The 20,392-nt window shown below is 44.8% G+C and overlaps 2 protein-coding genes across 14 annotated transcripts in view; one reads left to right on the plus strand and one right to left on the minus strand.

Moving 5' to 3' along the window:
• The window catches only part of LOC124037809 (ras-specific guanine nucleotide-releasing factor RalGPS2-like), a 169,313-nt gene that overhangs the window by 87,940 nt on the left and 60,981 nt on the right, over positions 1-20,392 (plus strand). For all 12 annotated transcript variants that reach the window (XM_046352887.1, XM_046352891.1, XM_046352884.1 and 9 more), the window contains 3 exons: positions 2,519-2,608; positions 2,739-2,831; positions 3,539-3,665. In XM_046352887.1, coding sequence (XP_046208843.1) covers positions 2,519-2,608; positions 2,739-2,831; positions 3,539-3,665 — 310 coding nt within the window. The remainder of the gene's footprint in view (positions 1-2,518; positions 2,609-2,738; positions 2,832-3,538; positions 3,666-20,392) is intronic.
• Positions 7,395-20,392, minus strand: part of LOC124037810 (angiopoietin-related protein 1-like) — a 30,906-nt gene continuing 17,908 nt past the window's right edge. For both annotated transcript variants that reach the window (XM_046352896.1, XM_046352897.1), the window contains exons 5-7: positions 10,928-11,121; positions 9,679-9,949; positions 7,395-9,457 (exon numbers count right to left, since the gene is read on the minus strand). In XM_046352896.1, the coding sequence (XP_046208852.1) occupies positions 9,270-9,457; positions 9,679-9,949; positions 10,928-11,121 (653 nt within the window). In that variant the 3' untranslated portion in view covers positions 7,395-9,269. The remainder of the gene's footprint in view (positions 9,458-9,678; positions 9,950-10,927; positions 11,122-20,392) is intronic.

A 20,392-nucleotide genomic window follows, 5' to 3' on the forward strand; every position in this document is an offset into this window, starting at 1 on the left:
GCTCGCTCGCTCTCTTGCTCGCTCGCTCTCTTGCTCGCTCTCGCTCTCTTGCTCGCTCTCTTGCTCGCTCTCGCTCTCTTGCTCGCTCTCTTGCTCGCTCTCTTGCTCGCTCTCGCTCTCTTGCTCGCTCTCGCTCTCTTGCTCTCTCTCTTGCTCGCTCTCTTGCTCTCTCTCTTGCTCTCTCTCTTGCTCTCTCTCTTGCTCTCTCTCTTGCTCTCTCTCTTGCTCTCTCTCTTGCTCTCTCTCTTGCTCTCTCTCTTGCTCTCTCTCTTGCTCTCTCTCTTGCTCTCTCTCTTGCTCTCTCTCTTGCTCTCTCTCTTGCTCTCTCTCTTGCTCTCTCTCTTGCTCTCTCTCTTGCGCTCTCGCTCTCTCTCTTGCTCTCTCTCTCGCGCTCTCTCTTGCGCTCTCTCTTGCGCTCTCGCTCTCTCTCTTGCTCTCTCTCTTGCTCTCTCTCTCGCGCTCTCGCTCTCTCTCTTGCTCTCTCTCTTGCTCTCTCTCTCGCGCTCTCTCTCTCTCTCTCGCTCTCTTGCTCTCGCTCTCTTGCTCTCGCTCTCTTGCTCTCGCTCTCTTGCTCTCGCTCTCTTGCTCTCTCTCTTGCTCTCGCTCTCTTGCTCTCTCTCTCTTGCTCTCTCTCTTGCTCTCTCTCTTGCTCTCTCTCTTGCTCTCTCTCTCTCTCGCTCTCTCTTGCTCTTGCTCTCTCTCTTGCTCTTGCTCTCTCTTGCTCTTGCTCTCTCGCTCTCTCTCTCTTGCTCTTGCTCTCTCGCTCTCTCTCTCTTGCTCTTGCTCTCTCGCTCTCTCTCTCGCTCTTGCTCTCTCGCTTTCTCTCTCTTGCTCTTTCTCGCTCTCTCTCTCTCTTGCTCTTTCTCGCTCTCTCTCTCTTGCTCTTTCTCGCTCTCTCTCTTGCTCTCTCTCTCTCCCCTCGATCTTTCTCTCTGGAACACGGTGTACAGACGGCTTCAGACTATAAAAGACTCAGGATGCCTGATATCAGCTTATTTTCCCCCCATTACCACTCCTCTTCCTTCCATCTTTCCATTCCTCTTCCCTTCCCTTCCCTCTCTTCCCTTCCCTCTCTTCCCTCACTCTCTTCCTTCCATCTTTCCATTCCTTTTCCCTTCCCTCTCTTCCCTTCCCTCCCTCTCTTCCCTTCCCTCTCTCCTGAGGGTGGTTGGACCAGACACTGACCAATTCATTGACCTTATTTGCTTTACTATGAGAGGAGAGCTGTGTCAGTGAGCTCTTGGCCAATTGATCTATCGATCAGATCACTTTGTTCTGTCTATGGGTTATCTCTCACACACTCTGACCACATTCTCTTATATACCTTTTATGGGTAGCTGTTGATACATCAGCTGGTGTAGTGCTGCTGGATCATGGGGGAGCAGCGCTCCCTCATTTTTTAATTTAATTTAAATATACACAGAGCTGGTCAAACTATTTTTGGAAATTTAATTCTGATCATTTATGTATGATTTATAGTTAATTACCACAAATTACATAATTATAGTATGACAAACAATATAAATATTTATAGCAACCTAGAGGTAGGTAAATGGTGGTTTCTTCCATGTCTCCTCTCTGGCGGTGACGAGAATGAAGAGCTGTAGGCTACTTGTGTGCACTGCAGAGGCCGGTCAGAGGCTTGACCACTTTGACCAATCAGAACATTGTAAAATCATCACCAGCATTTCCTATCCTATTCTTAAAGGGATACCATCCTTATGTCTCAGTTTCCAGTATGAAGGAAGTTAGAGGTAGTTTCACGAGCCAATGCTAACTAGTGTTAGTTAGGGCAATGACTGGAAGTGTATTTTATTTAACCTATATTTAACTAGGCAAGTCAGTTAAGAACTAATTCTTATTTAAAATGATGGCCTACCATAAGGCAAAAAGCCTCCTGCGGGAACGGGTTGCTGGGATTAATGGGTATCTACAAACCATAGGCTAATAGTTTAACACCATCTGCTCTAAAACAGTCATTCAAGAAGATCTACATGCATATTCCCATGAAACTGATTGTGATCAAATGATTGGCATGCAGATGCCATTTCGCCGGTAAAATGTGAATAATTATCATTCATGGTTGATGGCCTATTTTGAGACGAGGTACAGTATCCCTAACTTGGAGAGTGGGGGGTATTAAAAATAGTTTCTTCCACCACTGGCTGGAGTCTGGTGAACTTTCCTCCATTCCAGTAGCCCTCCGACCCCTCTTCTCCTCCAGTGCTCTTGTTTCCCCCAAAGGTCACATTGCAGACAGAACAACTAATCTGATGAACATTCCCATTTAGTGCAGCTTCTCTGTAGACATTGTGTTGTGATCTGACCTGTGTGATGTAGGCTGAGTCTGTCTTGAAGGAACATATTATACCTGATGTTAAATAGCTGGTTAGTCCGCAATCACATGTATGTGTGTGTCTGTCTACTCTGTTGGGAAGTCCTGTTTAACCATCTGTGTCAGGTGCCGGTACTCACTTTGTGCTATGCAAAATAACAAATTGATTGATTGTGTCTCCAGACAACTTTCTGGGTGGTGAGGGAGATCCTTCATGCTCAGACCCTGAAGATCAGAGCTGAGGTACTCAGTCTGTACATCCGAACTGCCAAGGTAAGGAACACAACCTTGTCCTCTGTTTATTCTCAACCGATTATTGTTTCATTTCCACATGAGTGGACAATAAACCTCTAGTAATGCAAAAGTGTGTGTGTACATCTCGAGTGTTTTCTGTTCCCAACAGAAACTGTGTGACATAAACAATCTGCATGCCGTGATGGCTGTGGTGTCGGGCCTACAAAGCGCTCCCATCTATAGACTCTCCAAGACGTGGGCGGTGAGTTACTGTGTGTCCATGCATCTCAAAACAATGGTCTCTCTCCAACCGCACAGCTACATAAAAATGTGGTTGAAAATGTGTTTGCCGGTGTGTTGTAGAGCAGTGGCAGATGTAAATGGTCTTTATCTCACCAGTCAAGTCATTACCTGGTCATTACTGGAATATGTCATGGTTTTGTGTATATGAAGCGTCTGTGCAGAAACTTCGGCGAGAACATTGATGTAACGTGCACTGTCCCTGTAAAAATAAACTCTCATACATAAACTCACTCACTCGCCGCACACTGGTCACTCTCTCGCTTTATTTCTCTCACACTCTCGCTCACACTCTTACTCTCTCGCTCTCTCACGCACTCTCTCACTTTCTGGCAAGGCTGAAAACCAGACTTTGCTTGCCGGGTAATGCACGGTATTATATTGCACTCTGAAGTGACCGGAAAATTAATAAATTAGAGTGAATGAATTTGAATCACAACGAGGCCATTCCAGGGAAATGATCCCCAGTTCTCCCGCCACAACAATATTCCTGGCTCCAGGTTGAATATTGTGCTTCTTACGTCCAGATTTGAACTCTTTCCCCCCTCTTTTTTAGCACTTTCTCACTTGGATCTTGCTTTCATATGTTCCCACTTTTATTTAGTCTGTGAATGTTGAATGAATTCTCTGTATGTGTACAATAATTCAACTCTCTCTGTCTCTGTGTAGTTGTTGAGTCGGAAGGACAAAGCAACGTTTGAGAGGTTGGAGTACCTCATGGCCAAAGAAGACAACTACAAGCGTCTGAGAGACTACATACGCAGCCAGAGCATGAACTCCTGCATACCATACCTGGGTAAGATGCAGACACTTTCCTGTCGCCATTCTCCCTGCCATTTTAAGGCAGGACTGAGAAGCTCAGACTTTTAAAAGGACTTTCTACACTAAAATGAATGAAAATAAAAGTATACTAACACCATCTAAAATATCATTTCCACCTCTAGAAATGAGCCCAAAAATGTATTCTTACAATTATTTTAACATTTTGGACCATGCATATAGCTTATGCATGGTCCATATTATCAGGTATGCTATTAGCAATCAGCATTATCACCTGTAGCCCAACTGATACAGCATAGTGGCTATAAATAAAAAGGCTGAAGAATGGGGTTGCCTATCTGCATTTACCCTGTTGGGCTAATCATTAGCTAGATACCCACATGTAATCTTTTAACTAGTTACAATTCATCAATATGATGCTATGTCCCAAAAAACTAGCATGAACACAGTGAATAGGGTTACTTGGGGTAAAACGTCCCCTGCCTGTACCTCACACAAACCACTTAATGTTAAAAAATCTATAATAATCCCCTAACACTTTCCCTGGTTGCCATCACTATTGCTCAACTAAACATTTCATCTGTCTCATCACAATTTAATAAGTCACTCCCCAAAAATTATTTTGCGGTAGGGTGGCACTTTACCCCACGTTACCCTACAATTTACTTTCACCTATGCACTCACTGCAAATTGCAGAGCTGTAATGTGCTTAACCGTGCCCCTACTAAAAAAAACTTGGGGTTTAAAATTGTGCAATTTGCGCATATTTTGGAGTTGAGAAATAAAGTATGAATGGAAAGCTGGGTTCTCCACGATTGCATTAAGAATTGTTATGCATTGACTGTTTGTGAGAATGCCATGGGGAGAGAGACAATCGCCACTTGAATGCGCCTTGAGAGAAATATTTATCTCGCTTGGAACGCACAACAAGCCGACTAGGTAAATATATAATGGGGTGCTCTGTTTTTACAATTCATTACTTATTTGCAGAGGAGAAGTAAATGTGAATTTTCTTTAATGTTCCATATTTTTTTGCTGTGGCGCGCTAAATGACTGCAGCGGAAACACCATGTGCCGCTCATAGCTGGACAAACACATGAGTCATGGAGAAATCATTAAAAGTCACATGTTATTTATTTTTCCTCTGCTTCATCATTTTATATTTATTCCCCCTTTCTTTCTTTCTTTCCTTTTTCTCTTTGAGAGCTGGCAGCACAGACTGTCTTACTGAACACTAACAAGGCCCAGGAATCCCCTATGAACTACAGGGGGAAAACACATCCGTCTTCTCTCAAACTCTCTTTTTCTTTCTCTTGTTTTCTCTTGCTCTCTCGCTCTCTTCCCCTCTCCCTCCCCCTCACTCCCTCACTCCCACTCTCTCTCTCTGTGTGTGTTTGTTTGTTCTGTTTTTCCTTTGAGGACTAGATGGAAGGTTTCTTCTTATTTTATTAGCTCTAGTAAAACTCGTAATTCTCTGTAGTTCCTGTTGTGGTAGAAATGAATGGGGAAAGGCAGGAATTGGTGCTCTCTCTTAAAATCACTCCACTCTCTGTATACAGTAGAAGCAGCCATACCCTGCGCGTGCGTGTGCGTGTGTGCGTGTGTGCGTGTGTGCGTGTGTGTACACAGAGTGGGGAGTGTTTGATTGACTGGCATCTTAGTGATGACTACACTGGTGTTTTAAGCTGTGTTTCTGCTCTGTTTCCAAACCGTGTTGTCCCTCAGTGGAAGGGTGTGTGTTATGTTTTTGTTTTTACCGGAAGTCCTCACAAGGATAGTAAAACGAGGAACATTTTGACAAGTGGGGACATTTCGCCGGTCCCCACAAGGAAAAGGGCTATTTTAAACTTAGGTTTAGGGTAGGTTAAGGGTTAGGGAAAATAGGATTTTGAATAGGAATCAATTGTTTGCTCCCAACAAGGACAGTAAAACAAACCAGTGTGTGTTCCGTGGAACCCTGCTGCTATTAGAGAGAGAGAGGTTTATTCATCTGAGTGTGTGCAAACCAGAGATGTATAATACTCATAGTACAAACAGGCAAAAGGCTGCTCTGATTACAGGAGATTGCTTATTTGAGGTAGCTACCTTATAAAACCCAACAAGCAGTCAAATGCATCCATGGCAGTAGTCATGAGGGGCCTTTGCTCTATGTCAGTCCTTGTACTGGGAAAGGGATTTGGCAATGACTTCTGAGATGTGACAGTCTGGGATATTAGAAGAGGGAATGGGATATAAGAATTGAGTCGTAGGGTAATCTTCAGTTGAAGTGCTGAATCCAGTGTGGCTCAGTTGGTAGAGTGTGGCGCTTGCAACGCCTGAATAGTGAGTTTGATTCCCGCGGGGAACATAAAGTATGAAAAGGTATGCACTCAAAGGTGTGAGTCGCTCTGGATAAGAGCATCTGCTTAAATGGCTAAGCAGACTTTCTGTACCGGAAGAGGCACACACATACGCTCCCGCGCACACACTGACCTGAGATTCACACTGTGGTCTGAGATTTTGAATGGGAATCAATGGTTTGGTCTCCAATTGGCCTGTTGACATAAGTAGATGAGTTGGTTGAATTCAATATGCTGTGTATGTGTCTAAAGGGACACCCATATTCAAACCTAATTGGATTTAACCACAATTTCACCCCTTTACGCGGCAGACCATTACAGAATTGGCTGTTACAGAAGAGTCAACCATGTTCTGAGGCAAATCCCTGGCTGCACAGAATAGTGCCAGGGCCATTGGCGAGGTGTCTGTGTGGTGCAGTAGGGTTGGAGCTGGGCTGTGGAGGAACCAATGTAATGGAAATATGAGGGCAAAGTGTCAGATGAGAGAACTAGGCCAAGTTGCTATCCAACTTTCCAAACCAACTCTCTTCAATTTCCCTCTGTTTCCATGACCTACAGCCACCGTATTGGAGCCAGAGATACAGCAGCAGTGTGCGTGTGCATGCCTATATATTGTGTGTGTGCATTCGCTTATCATCCTTGCAGTGCTAGCTAGCTGTGTGTGTGTGTGTGTGTGTGTGTGTGTGTGTGTGTGTGTGTGTGTGTGTGTGTGTGTGTGTGTGTGTGTGTGTGTGTGTGTGTGTGTGTGTGTGTGTAAAGACTAATGGCTCCTTAGGGACCTGGGTCAGAGGAGAATCATAACTTTAGGATGGATCTTAGTAAAACTGAAAGCTTAGCATTTTAACACGGAAAGAATGTCCCCCCCCTGTCTTTTTTCATTCCCTCCTCCCCTCCCCTTTTTTTTTGTGTTTTTGCCTTTTTGTCTTCAATCCATTTCTCTGTTGATCACTCTCCTTTTATCTCTCTCGTCTCCCCTCTACTTCAGTATCATCTTTCCCTGTCCTCTCTTTCCTTCTCCACTTTCACCTTTTTGTTGTCCTGACTCCAGGCTCTCTCTCTCTCTCAACTACAGAAATGTGGTTCTCATTGTTCCTCCTCCCCATTCCTCCGCTCTCCCCCTCTTCTCCTCCTCTACTCTCCAAGGCTGCATTCTTTCATTGTGAACTCCTTCATAATGAGAGGTTTCATAAGACTCATCATCCTCCATATTTACTACCTCTTTGTTCCTGATAGCTCCTTCATACAGTGGTATAATCAAACGTATAATGTTTACACCAGCCGTGACAAAGCGGACTTACTAGTTTGACTAACTGTCCTGGAATATGTTACTTTGTTTGTTGGCCATGGGGTGGTTGGGTGAGAAATGGAGAGAGAGATGGTGTGAATGAGAAGTCTTGAGAGCAACGGGTATTTAAAAACGGTTTTATTTAGTATAGAGCTGCACGGAACCTGATGTCAGAGCAGGGCAGCTATTCACCTTCGTCAACTTGACGTTCGTCTTTGTGTGTGTGTTGGAGAATGACCCATATGGATTGTTTAGGGCCGATACCGATTTTTAGGGAGTCGAGGCTGATATTTTCGGCTGATATCCAATATCATTACATTTCACAATTTGGATGACAACATTTCCCAGAGACATCCGTGTATTAATGCATTAATGGAAATATCAAACAATACGTTTGACATAGTTTTTTACCAATCTAACTACGTAACACAATTACAAGTCAGATGGTTCGTTGCAGAAAATGGTGCGTGTTCAAAATGATAACCAGCTAAATGACAACTAGCTAGTTACATTGGCTATTGGCTCCTATTTGTTATCATGGCTACATTTTTATCTAGCTAGCTAGCTAACACCACAGATGAAATGTTTAGTTGTGATCTTTGATAACAGGTCACATAGCTAGCTTGCTTATTGCATGCATGTCCGGGCACATTGACACAAGCATAATTATTAGTGAATTAACTCAACTAATAATTGCCACGGGAGTTAATTCATCCATTGTGTCAATTAATCCATTTCTTAATACTACACATTTCTGTTGGAGAATGAGCTAGCTTGCTGCTTACTGCTGCTGATTTGCCCAGCTAGACATTCCTTGGCATTGTGCAGTGCTCGTGGCTGAGGCGTTGAGTGGTGGCTGGCATAGCAGCAGCTTTGCTATGTAGAGGGACTATCTGCAAAGTCGTTAGAGAAGGGCCAATAGCCGATTAGACTAGAAACAGCCAATATCGGCCCAATATATCGGCTCAGCTGATTATCGGTTGTTCTCTAGTGTGTGTGTGAGACCCTTAACAGGAATAAACAGAATGGCCATACTGGGGCTAAATGGAGCAGGGAGTGACTATAACTATACTCATTATAAATATGTTGATAAATAACAGAAGTGAGAGATGGCAGGGAGACCATGGAGGAAACATTTGGCTTGAGCAGATTCATACGTCTTAAATTAACTCTCACAAATAAAGCCCAATATATTTACATGCCAAAGCGAGTTAGGCCATTCCCACGTCACAAAGCACATTGTTAGAGTCCATTTCTGCTCGGTGCTTGTGGGAACCCCGGAAACAACAAGCCCAAACAAAACAACAGAGTAATATGTACATGAAGACCATACCAAGTCCTGTATGCCTGGGGGGAGGTGCGTGCCTCTCAACCCCTTTTGACTGTGGTACATTCTCATTTTGATTTTAACCGATGACATAAGGAACTTGTAATGAAATCCTTATTACACTGTGAAGAAAGGCACTCACTTAGCAACAAACCCGCTGGAGACAAGCAAAACAGAACAACAAAATGAACAATATTTCTTTCCAGTAGCATTTAGGCTGTAAGTCATCTCAAATTCCTAAAGTAATCACCTTCATAGCGTATTGAACTGTGACATGGTGAAGTAGCATACTGTATATATAGACTGTTGTAGAAGGCAGTGGCAGCTAGCTCTGTTTTCGAGTCCATACTCTGGCTGTCCACTGCTATCTGTCACAGCACTATCTGGCTATGTTAGAGAGGACTCAATAGGAGCACAGCTGAAACATAGGAGAAAGCTGTGTCTTCTATCCAGAGAGGGTCAAACATAACCAGGGTTTCCATTTTGGGCATTGACTGTTGAAATCCAATCCTCTTCTCCACTTGAGAATGGAAGGATGGAATGGAGTGTGGAGATGAAGGGTAGCTTGGTAGAGAAGCTGAGAGGGGTCAGGAGTGGGAGGGGTAGGGTAGGGGTCATGATGGGTCAAAGGTCATAGTGTAGGTAGGGAGATGGGAGCCTGTTCCACGCTCAATCGATAGGTCGGATCATCATGCGGACAGACTTGAGGGAGTAGAACCCTCCTCCATACTCGGCCCAGAAGATTCCATCCTGGAACTTACTGCGGTAAACCCCTCCGCTGTACCACACTCCATTCAGGTTGGTCTGGCCACAGGCGTTGTACCACCAGCCACCCTTATGGAAGTGAGCACAGTTACCTAGGGAGGGGAGAGGAGGGGGCTTAGTGGTACAGCGTATTCTAGTGCTTGATGTCACTTGAGCAGGGATGTTAGAGAAATGGACCACAGTACAAAGAAGCTTGTGAAACGGTATGATTGGGAAACGAGTATTGTAGCATAGTAGTGTGTTAACGTGCAAGTACAGCATTGTACTTGTATTCTAGCATACATCCCTATTTTGGCACACTGTCTTGTTTTACCTGAGAAAGCGTCCTTGTCCCTGTCCAGCGTGGTGAACATTTTCCCATTGTGGCTGCTGAGGGAGTCTCCAGCGTTTCCCTGGTAGGTGCCCAGTCTCAGGCGGTACCCCTCACTCTCAGGCTCCAGGTGGAAGCTGCTGTACTCGGCATACACCTTCTTTCCCACCCAGTCCTCCAGCTCTACCAGCAGCCTGTAGTCCCCCTGCTTCCCTAGGTTATAGATGTTCTCCAGACCCAGCCAGTACTCACTGTCAATGTTCCCAAATCCTTTCTGTAGGGGGACACACACACACACACACAGCAGGTTATAATATAGATAATTTCCAGTCTCCAAGGGTTTCTAATGAACGGTTACAGGACAGTGAGTTGTGTGGTGGTTGTGTAGTGTCCCAGCTAAAGCTTTTGGAATGCTGCTTTCACCCACTAACTAGCCTAACAAACCGCACCGTTTCATCAGCAGCAAAAGGAACCACACCTGTGTCTGTAGACATTCTAAATAGTCCCGCTCAGAGGACAAAGAGAGGGTAAATCACAGAGGGTAGACTTCAGTAATATGATTACACGCTGCATCATTGTGTTAAAGGAAACCAGACCTTAAGAATCAATGGAACAGAATTGAATCAGTTCCCTGTTGGAGATGATAATGTGTCAAAGTTCTGCCTTCCCAGTCAAGGTGAATTACTGGCTGTGGCAGGGGAGAAAGTCTATGGGGGCTACACACACACACACACACACACACACACACACACACACACACACACACACACACACACACACACACACACACACACACACACACACACACACACACACACACACACACACTGCTGGGTGTTTTGGGTCCAGATGAGATCTGTGATGATAACTAGAGGAAAGCGGGGGGGGGTGAAGGAAGAGAGAGGAGGGAAGGAGTCTGATTTCCTCACCTGCCCATGGGGGTATAGTAGGTGTGTGTGTGTGCACACATGCGTGGCTCTGTGCCAGGGCTTTCTCCAGAGTGATGGGGTGTGTTAGCAGCCCCAGAATGTGGTGGGGAGTGGGCTTGGTTATGTTATGTAGGAGGGGAGATAAGGGGAACATCAGCCCCTCCCTCCATGTCCCTACTGTGGTCATATCTGGGTGGCTTCTGGTTGGAGGTCAGAGAGAGAGGTCTGGACTTACCCCCAATGGCTCTGTGCTTAACAATATACATACTTATCCAGATGTTTATGATCGATGTCAGTGTGCGTTATCGTCTGCACTATAGTACCTTGTAGTTCTCCCAGTTCCTGAAGAAGTTGACCGATCCATCCTTCCTCCTCTGTAGCACAGTCCAGCCTCCGTTGTCTAGGCCGTGTTCACACCAGGCCTGGATCAGCTGGTCACTGCCCTCGGACTTAAGCAGGTACATCCCACTGGTGCTGTGGCCCGCCTGGCGCACCTGGTAGCAATCCTTAAACGGACCTGGAAGAGGGGGAGGAAGAAATGGGTCAGTGGCTGCGTGCAATACGGCACCCTAGTCCCTATATAATGCACTTGTTTTGACCAGAGCCCAAAGCCAGTGTGTCTCCTCTGTTAGTACTTCTATTATGTAACATCCTCTTCTCTAATCTCCATACTATATCTTGCCTCAGGTGAACAAGATGTCTTCTTTCATCACACACACGCTAAATAGATTATGTACCCCCGCTGGGCAGACGGAGACAGAGAAAGGAAGGCATCGCTTGCCAAGACCTCCTAGCTTCGGGGGATGGGTAGGAGTAGTTACGATGCTGTAGCAGTCCGTGAGCCCCTTTCCTGCCCAGACCACCATACAGCCTTGTGTAGCCAGCCAGCATTAGCTCAGTACCTAGATTCCCAGCTGTATCTAAAACCTGCTTATTTCCTGCTCCTGTGTGAATGATGTGTATTGAGTAGCCAGGAAGACAGTCTTTGTGAGGGGGACCTCTGGGGCCCGAGGCACACAGAAGATAGTTTTCTCAGCTGTGTGTGTGTACAGGGAGGACAGAGCCACTGTAGTGCTTTATAAACATACCTAAAACCTCACAGAACCGGGATATATTATTCCAGTAACCATACGTCTTCATCTAGACCACTTCTGTCTTGAGAGGCTTTCTGTCTATAGCTCTCTTGGACTCTTTCATTCTCTCTCCAAGTAAAAAAAACAGGGGAATATCTCATGTGACCCTAGTGATTTGAGCAGGGATTGGCCCATCCACAGTGTGGTGTTGGTCTGTGTATTGAGGTGAACTGGCCATGTGTATTTTGAGAGCTAAGCCATCAACAGAAGAGAATTCAGCCTGGCTCCACTCATCCTCAGAGATTCATGATAGAGGATCATGTTGCTTTTCCTCACAGAGCAGGAACAATTAATCGCTTTCTCTCTCTTGTTGCTTTTGGGACCAAATAAACTGTCCAGAATGAACGGAGATGAGTAGATTTATTTGGGCTACGTTTCAGAGTGGAGGAGCTCTGATATGATGTGTATGATTTAGTTGTCTCTCTCTTTCAGTGGGCCATCCGGGGAGGGCCCGTGTGGCTCAGCTGATAGAGCATGGCGCTAGCAACGCCAGGGTTGTGGGTTCGATTCACACCGAGGACCAGTACGAAAAATGTACGTACTCACTTATTGTAAGTCTCTCTGAATAAGTGTCTGCTATATGACTACAATGTAAATGTAAAATTTACTCCGTGAATTTCATAAAGTAAACCTTTTTAGATTAAACAATATTACATATATTTACGTCTCTAAATAACTCATTAAAACGCACTGTTTTGCAATGAAGGTCTACAGTAGCATCAACAGAATTCTGTAGGTTAGCACCATGTAGCCGGGTGACAGCTAGCTTCCGTCCTCTGGATACATTGACTTCAATACAAAACCTAAGAGGCTCATGGTTCTCACCTCCTTCCATAGACTTACATGTTGTCCATCCAATCAAAGTATCAGAGAATGAATCTCAGACTGAAAGCATAAGCTACAGCTAGTTAGTACTGTAGTGCATCAAATGTGGTGAGTAGTTGACTCAAAGCGAGAGAGAGATAATAGTTGATGAGTTTTGAACAAATTAATTTCTTAAATGAAAGAAGCAGCTGTTTTTATTGTTTTTCTCTTCTTAGTTTACCTTTCACTTAGTTAGCTACCTAATGCAGCTTATTTAGCCTACTCAAAAACCTGTTGGATAGCCAACACTACAACTCTTCCAACTGAAGTTAAGCTTTGAGTTGTATGAATTTATTGCAGCCGGGGCCCACCGGTGTAACTGCTAAACTGCTTGCTGTACACTGTATTGTGTGATTGTACACAATATAGTGTCCACATGGATTTGTGCACGTAGATTTGATTGTGGGTTTACTATTGCGTTAGTTCTAGTAGCCATGTTGACTATGACGTCAGCTAATATGGTGACGGCAGTGTAGGCTGTGTAGTGGTTTTTCCCAAGCAAATGGAAACGGTTAGCGGAGAGGTGTCACTGGTCCAAAGAGTTGGAGAAGCTAGCTAGCTAGGTTAATTGAGGCTGCAGTGCATGCGCTTCCTTATTCTTATAATAACAACATATCCATTCAGAATATTAAGTAGCAGCCTAGCTGTTGGTCATTGTAGCCTATCCTTCTCCTCAAATGTTTATTTCTATCTTCCATTAACACGAGAACCTCCTGGCCGTTCAGCTTGTAAGGACCAGCTAGAGTGTTGACGGGTGTTCCATTTGGTGTACACATCAGATGCATATCAACCCGCAAGGTTTGCAAACTAAAACACCAAGTCTTGATAAATAGTGCACAAACAGTTGTAACGCACAAATTGCATGAAGAAATGTATCCATGGAAAAATATAACAATAGTTATTTGTTTAGATTAGTTTTTGTATAATTCTACAAAGTCCTTGTGAAAAAATTAGGCCTAAATCCAAATTTCGACCCTTCCAGCCAATGACGCATGAGCATTCTAACAGTGTAATAAATACATTTCATATATGCTAGTGGAAGAATAATAATTTGTTTGTGTTGATAAAGGTCTTAGGTAACATTAGAAACCTAAAAAAAAATGTTATTTCAAAGAACATAATAGCATTTTCAATAGTTTGCAGTGGTGTAAAGTACTTAAGTAAAAATACTTTAAATACTTAAGTAGTTTTTTGGGTTATCTGTACTTTACTATTTATATTTTTGACAACTTTTACTTTCACTCATCACTGTTAATGTAATATTTTCTATAGCCCAACTCTTGTGTGAAATTAGTGTAATAACTATCTATGCATTGCCACTTTAACTCTACCTACATGTACATAATTACCTCGACACCGGTGCCACAGCACATTGACTCTGTACCAGTACCCCCTGTATATAGCCTCCACATTGACTCTGTACCGGTACCCCCTGTATATAGCCTCCACATTGACTCTGTACCGGTACCCCCTGTATATAGCCTCCACATTGACTCTGTACCGGTACCCCCTGTATATAGCCTCCACATTGACTCTGTACCAGTACCCCCTGTATATAGCCTCCACATTGACTCTGTACCAGTACCCCCTGTATATAGCCCCGCTATTGTTATTTAATGTGTTATCTAATTATTTGTTATGCTTATCTCTTTTTTTAAATTGAGGTATTTTCTTAAAACTGCATTGTTAGTTCAGGGCTTGTAACTAAGCATTTCACTATAACGACACCTGTGACAAATAACATTTGATTTGGAAAAAGATGTGTTTGTGTGCATTTTGTTTCAATAGGCCAGCTGTGCAGGTTGACTGGCGTCGTTTTTTTTCTCCTTGCTCATCAACTTTGATATAGTCACGGCTGCAGTACGTAGCATGTTTTCGTTTCCCTTAATTTGATTAGTAATGGCGTAATAGTAAGTAAAATAGACCGGTGTCAAGCCGCAAGGTGCAATGTCAAATCTTTTACATGAGTGCCATTACAAAAAATGTAATTTTTATTGTGAAGAAACGGTCACAATTGTCATCCATTTGTCATTCAGTGAGGAAAGAGAGACTCCTTAGCGCCTGGCCTTGGTGCCAACGTCCTACGGTGCCAACGTCCTACGGTGCCCCTTGGTGCCAACGTCCTACGGTGCCCCTTGGTGCCAACGTCCTACGGTGCCCCTTGGTGCCAACGTCCTACGGTGCCCCTTGGTGCCAACGTCCTACGGTACCCCTTGGTGCCAACGTCCTACGGTGCCAACGTCCTACGGTACCCCTTGGTGCCAACGTCCTACGGTACCCCTTGGTGCCAACGTCCTACGGTACCCCTTGGTGCCAACGTCCTACGGTGCCAACATCCTACGGTACCCGTTGGTGCCAACGTCCTACAGTGCCGACGTCCTACGGTCTTGGTGGGTCAAGGAATAGATATAAAAAAACAGGATTTTAAGACTTTTCTGTTTGATTTCAAGATTTTGACATGTAATGTAATCATAGAGCCTGTTGCCGTTTTGATGAGGACAACAAGCTCCGCTCTCGTGGAAAGCAAAAGCAGCAGCATAAATGATGTCTCTCTCGCTCTCTATTGCAGCAGTCGTGTTCAGATCTGTACAGGCCCTTCCGAACAAGTCAGTTAAAATGACATACCCGAGACCATCATATCAGATCTGTACAGGCCCTTCCGAACAAGTCAGTTAAAATGACATACCCGAGACCATATCAGATCTGACCCAGACCCTTAACATTATTTAGAATTCTGGATCCGGATCCACTCTGGTCCCAGATTGGGTTTTGGATATTCGGGTAAAGATCCGTGAAGACTGTGTGTGCGTGTAATCAGGGGTGTATTCATTCTGCCGATTGTGTTGCAAAGCAATTTCTTAAGCAAACGCAACGGGGATGGACCTACCTGAATTCTAATGGAAACTCCAATAGCAACTGTTTGGCCTAATGATTACACCCCAGATCTACTGAATTCAGGCAAGAGTGTGTGTGCAAGGCAGTATTAAATGTCTCGTTGTCACCTTGATTACTCCAATTTGTGTCTCTCTTGACCTATGCACCTACATTATAAACTTTAATTTGTAGGCTAGGTTGTAGCAACCTCATGATGGGTGTAGGGCGCATTCGAGTATCATGTAGTACTCAAATCTGTAGCTCTTGCGTTAGCTCCTATAACTGATGCCTAAACTCTGTCGTGGTCAGAAGTTGTGCACTGTGGACGACCCCCACACGTATCCAAGTGGAGATGTTAGTTTGTGTTGCTGTAACATACAGCTATAGAGCACATCACCACTGTGGAGAGGCAGCTGTATGCACAATCAGAAATCTGTCCCTCTATTCCTCTGAAAGTGGGGCCCTAGTCATCACAGCCCCTCCAGCCCCTCCCCTTGTACTTCCCTCCGTCCCGCTCCCTCGTTCCCTACCAACCGGCCTTTCTCTCAATAGACTCTTTCTAAATGTAGCCCCTTCCCTCTTTCCTCTTCAGTCCTTTCGACTGCCAATAGTCCCACTATTGTTACTGCAGGAAACGGCTGCTCTGCCTGAAGGAGCTGGAGGCTCACTGGTCTGACACTGACATCACACACTGACATCACACACTCCACTTAGACTTCTCTGGAGGCTCTTTAAGCTGGGCACAGGGCCAGTAGTTACAACACTCACTATATTGGATGAGTGTATATATAGACACTTAGTTCAACTCAGATCACACATGCAGACAGACAGATGGCAGGCGGCACTATTTGACAGAGATGTCTGACTTCACGTCAGGGAGAAGTCTGCTCTGAACAATGACCACTTCTATTATGGTTTAAGTGCTTGCTAGCTTTTGCTGTTGTAACATTTGACTACAGAAAGGCTGTAGACCAGTTTTGTTGTCTATTATTACAGTGAGGTTGTTTCCTGTGATGGCTAATGGTAGGAAAACTGAAACAGATTAACCAGAGGTTAAAATGTCTGTCAAACATTGACCCCTAGATCTCCCTCTGTGTATTGTATTGAACCTATTGACCTGGTACAGTACAAACAGAGTTATGGCCCTACAGTGCACCCAGCTGAAGGGTTTAAGTAATGCAGACCCCAGCTGGCCCACAGCAGACCTGAGAGGGGCCGATAGAGGAAGGTATAGTGGCAGTTTGATCTGAAGATTACGGTCTCAGGCTTTCCTCTCCAATCCACTGTACCCAAAAACAGACCAGAGATTATTTTGTCCTCAGTAATCATATGCTCCGTCTGTCAGTTTCACCTCCTTCCTACCCCAGGCCATATATGAAAGCCCTTGCTCATTCTTCTAGTGCAGCGGTACTCAACTACTATTTGAGAAGGTCCGGTCACACAATATTCCTAGATTGCAAAGGACCGGATGGATATTGTCATTTATCAGCATAGTAACAAACCCCCACCTTGCAACCCATGTAACCTCAAGCTGATCAAACTGTTCACACCCCTGTTGTTGGCGGAGAGAACATTTGGCAATTTTTTAAAAGCTTCTTTCCTGCAATTCTACACATTTTGCCATGGGGCAGAGAGAAATTATTGCAGTTTGAAGCTAATTTTCTGCAATTTACACATTTTGTGTGTTCATATGATGCCGGGGTGACTCAACAAAATCAATGGGGGCCCCCTGGGGGTGAGTCCCCTGGGCACGTAATCTGGCCATGATCACTACAAGATTTAGACCGCTAAATAGCTGGTTAGACTAAGTTACCTAACATGACCAGCAGTTGATCAACTGGACATTTCGGACAGGTTAAAATTAGCTCTAATGTCTGTAAGTGAATGACATAACAAGAGGAAAACTGCCTGTACACTATCAAATTTCGTAATTGCACATTCTACCATTACAACTCTCAACTGCAGAATGTTTAAAGTCTGACTGAGTTCCTGAAGTGTGTGTGTGTGTGTGTGCTGCATTCGGGAAGTATTCCGACCCCTAAAATGGATAAAAAAATGTTTTTCCCTCATCAATCTACACACTATACCCCATAATGACAAAGCAAAAACGGGTTTGCCCAGTTCAATTATTATTATTTATTTTTTATGGCAGCTTCATACGGTGGGGATGTTTTTCAGCGACAGGGACTGGGAGACTAGTCATGATTGAGGGAAAGCTGAACGTAGCAAAGCACGGAGACATCTTTGATGAAAACCTTCTCCAGAGAGCTCAGGATCTCAGACTGTGGCAAAGGTTCACCGTCCAAAAGAACAACGACCCAGCCAAGACGATGCAGGAGTGGCTTTGGGACAAGTCTCTGAATGTCCTCAAGTGTCCTAGGCAGAGCCCCAAATTGAACCCGATCAAACATCTCTGCAGAGACCTGAAAAAAGAGCTGTGCAGCGACCCCATCCAACCTGACAGAGCTTGAGAGGATCTGCAGAAGAATGTGAGAAACTCCACAAATACAGGTGTGCCAAGCTTGTAGCATAGCCAAGAATACTTGCGGCTGTATACGCTGCCAAAGGTACTTCAAAAAAGTACTGTGTAAAGGGTCTGAATACTGATGCAAATGTGATGTTTTATTTTTCATACACTTGCAAAAACTTCTAATAACCTGTTTGTGCTCTTTCATCATGTGTTATTGTGTGTAGATTGATGAGGGGAAAAAACATTTAATCAATTTAAATTCTAAATTCAAAATGTGGAAAAGTGTGAATACTTGCACTGTATACCGATACAATGTACATTGCATTTAGTAGTCCAACAGCACAAGGCATTCATTGTTTGAACACTTTCTTGTCAGGCCATGGGCATTCTGAAGCACTGGCCAGAGGGAAGCCTCTCCAACTGAGGCTGCAGCAGGTGGGAGGGGTCGCCAATGACAGCCAGTGCCTTCTTTTTGGTTTCCTTGTGGAACAGACTGCTCAAATGGGAGATTACCATACCACTGTCATATTGAACGTGAGGATGCTCTCCACCAAGCTGCTGTACACCATCTCCAGAACATCCTGGCTGACGCCAAACCACTTACATTTCCTTATTTAAAAACAAGCAAGCAGTGCTTGCTTTTAAAAATATGCAGTCTGCATTCTCTGTAAAACTCATTTTTGTTATCGAATTTGTGTCCCTAGGGATTGGAAACGCTTAACCACCTCCACTGATTGGTCGTTCAGAGAGAGTGGTTGGACATTGGCAAGTTGCTGCCATTGATGATCAGCCCCTTTGTCTTTTCCACATTGATGTGGAGGGCACTTGACCGGCATCATTTTTGAATGTTGTTGGTCTATTTAAAATGGCTGTCCCCATCTGACATAGCATCTTTAAAAAAGAGTCCTACCAGAGCCATGTCATTCGCGTACTTGAAAAGGCTCACATTGTTTCCTTGGATCTTAGTCTCATTAGTGTAGATAGAGAACAACCACGGTGAAAGGACACACCCTGGGGCACCCCTGTGTTCAGGGTCAGTTCATCAGCGAGTGCCCCATTCATGAGGACCATCTGTGGGCGGTCGGTTGGTCATTAATCCGGGCCTCCCGAGTGGCGCTCTGGTCTAAGGCACTGCATCGTCGTGCTAGCTGTGCCTCTAGAGATTCTGGGTTCGAGTCCAGGCTCTGTCGCAGGCGGCCCCGACCGGGAGACCCATGGGGCGGCGCACAATTGGCCCAGCATCATCCGGGTTAGGGGAGGGTTTGGCCGGAAGGGATATTCTTGTCCGATTGCGCACTATTGACCCCTGTGGCGGGCCGGGCGCAGTTGACACTGACACAGTGTTCCCTCTGTCACATTGGTGTGGCTGGCTTCCCGGTTAAGTGGGCATTGTGTCAAGAAGCAGTGCAGCTTGGTTGGGTTTTGGAGGACGCACGGCTCTCTCCCTTGGCCTCTCCCGAGTCCGTACGGAAGTTGCAGCGATGAGACAAAACTGTGACTACCAATTGGATACCACGAAATCGGGGAGAAAAAAGTCATTGATCCAACCTGCGAGGCCTCAGGCCCAGTTGTCGTTTCAACAGTGTGTGTATTTCTGTTGAAAGCTGAAGTAAAACAACCATGTTCATCCTCAGGCAAACTATGATGGGTTCATTTGATCTATCTGCTATGCACAGGTTAAGGTGCTTATTGACAACCCTTTCCATGCATTTGGCCAGAAGGGGCTTGAAGGCCACAGGTCGAAAGTCATTTGGTGATTTGGCGCCTGACTTCTTAGGCAGTGGTACAATGGTCAACACCTTCCAGGAGTTGGGCACCGAACAAGTGCTCAGCAGGAGTTGAAACAGTCGTGTGAAAACTCCCTTCAGCTGGTTGGCTTAGACCTGCATTGCTTTACCCCATAGTCCGTGTGGGCCCGGTGCTTTGTGAGAGAATGATTGATTTCAGCTTTTATTTCTTTCATCTCAATCCCAGTGGGTCAGACGTTTACATACACTCAATTAGTATTTGGTAGCATTTCCTTGAAATTGTTTAACTTGGGTCAAACCTTTCGGTAGCCTTACACAAGCTTCCCACAATAAGTTGGGTGAATTTTGGCCCATTCCCCCTGACAGAGCTGGTGTAACTGAGTCAGGTTTTTTGGCCTCCTTGCTCGCACACACTTTTTCAGTTCTGCCCACACATGTTCTATAGGATTAGGTCGAGGCTTTATGATGGCCATTCCAATACCTTGACTTTGTCCTTAAGCCATTTTGCCACAACTTTGTAAGTATGCTTGGGGTCAAGGTTGGGATGGTGTTCTTCAGCTTGCAAGCCTCCCCCTTTTTCCTCCAAACATAACAATGGTCATTATGGCCAAACTGTGTTATTTTTGTTTAATCAGACCGGAGGACATTTCTCCAAAAAGCACGATCTTTGTCCCTATGTGCAGTTGCAAACTGTATTCT

Source organism: Oncorhynchus gorbuscha, linkage group LG06 (genome assembly GCF_021184085.1).
Source record: "Oncorhynchus gorbuscha isolate QuinsamMale2020 ecotype Even-year linkage group LG06, OgorEven_v1.0, whole genome shotgun sequence".
In the NCBI taxonomy this organism is placed as follows: domain Eukaryota; kingdom Metazoa; phylum Chordata; class Actinopteri; order Salmoniformes; family Salmonidae; genus Oncorhynchus; species Oncorhynchus gorbuscha.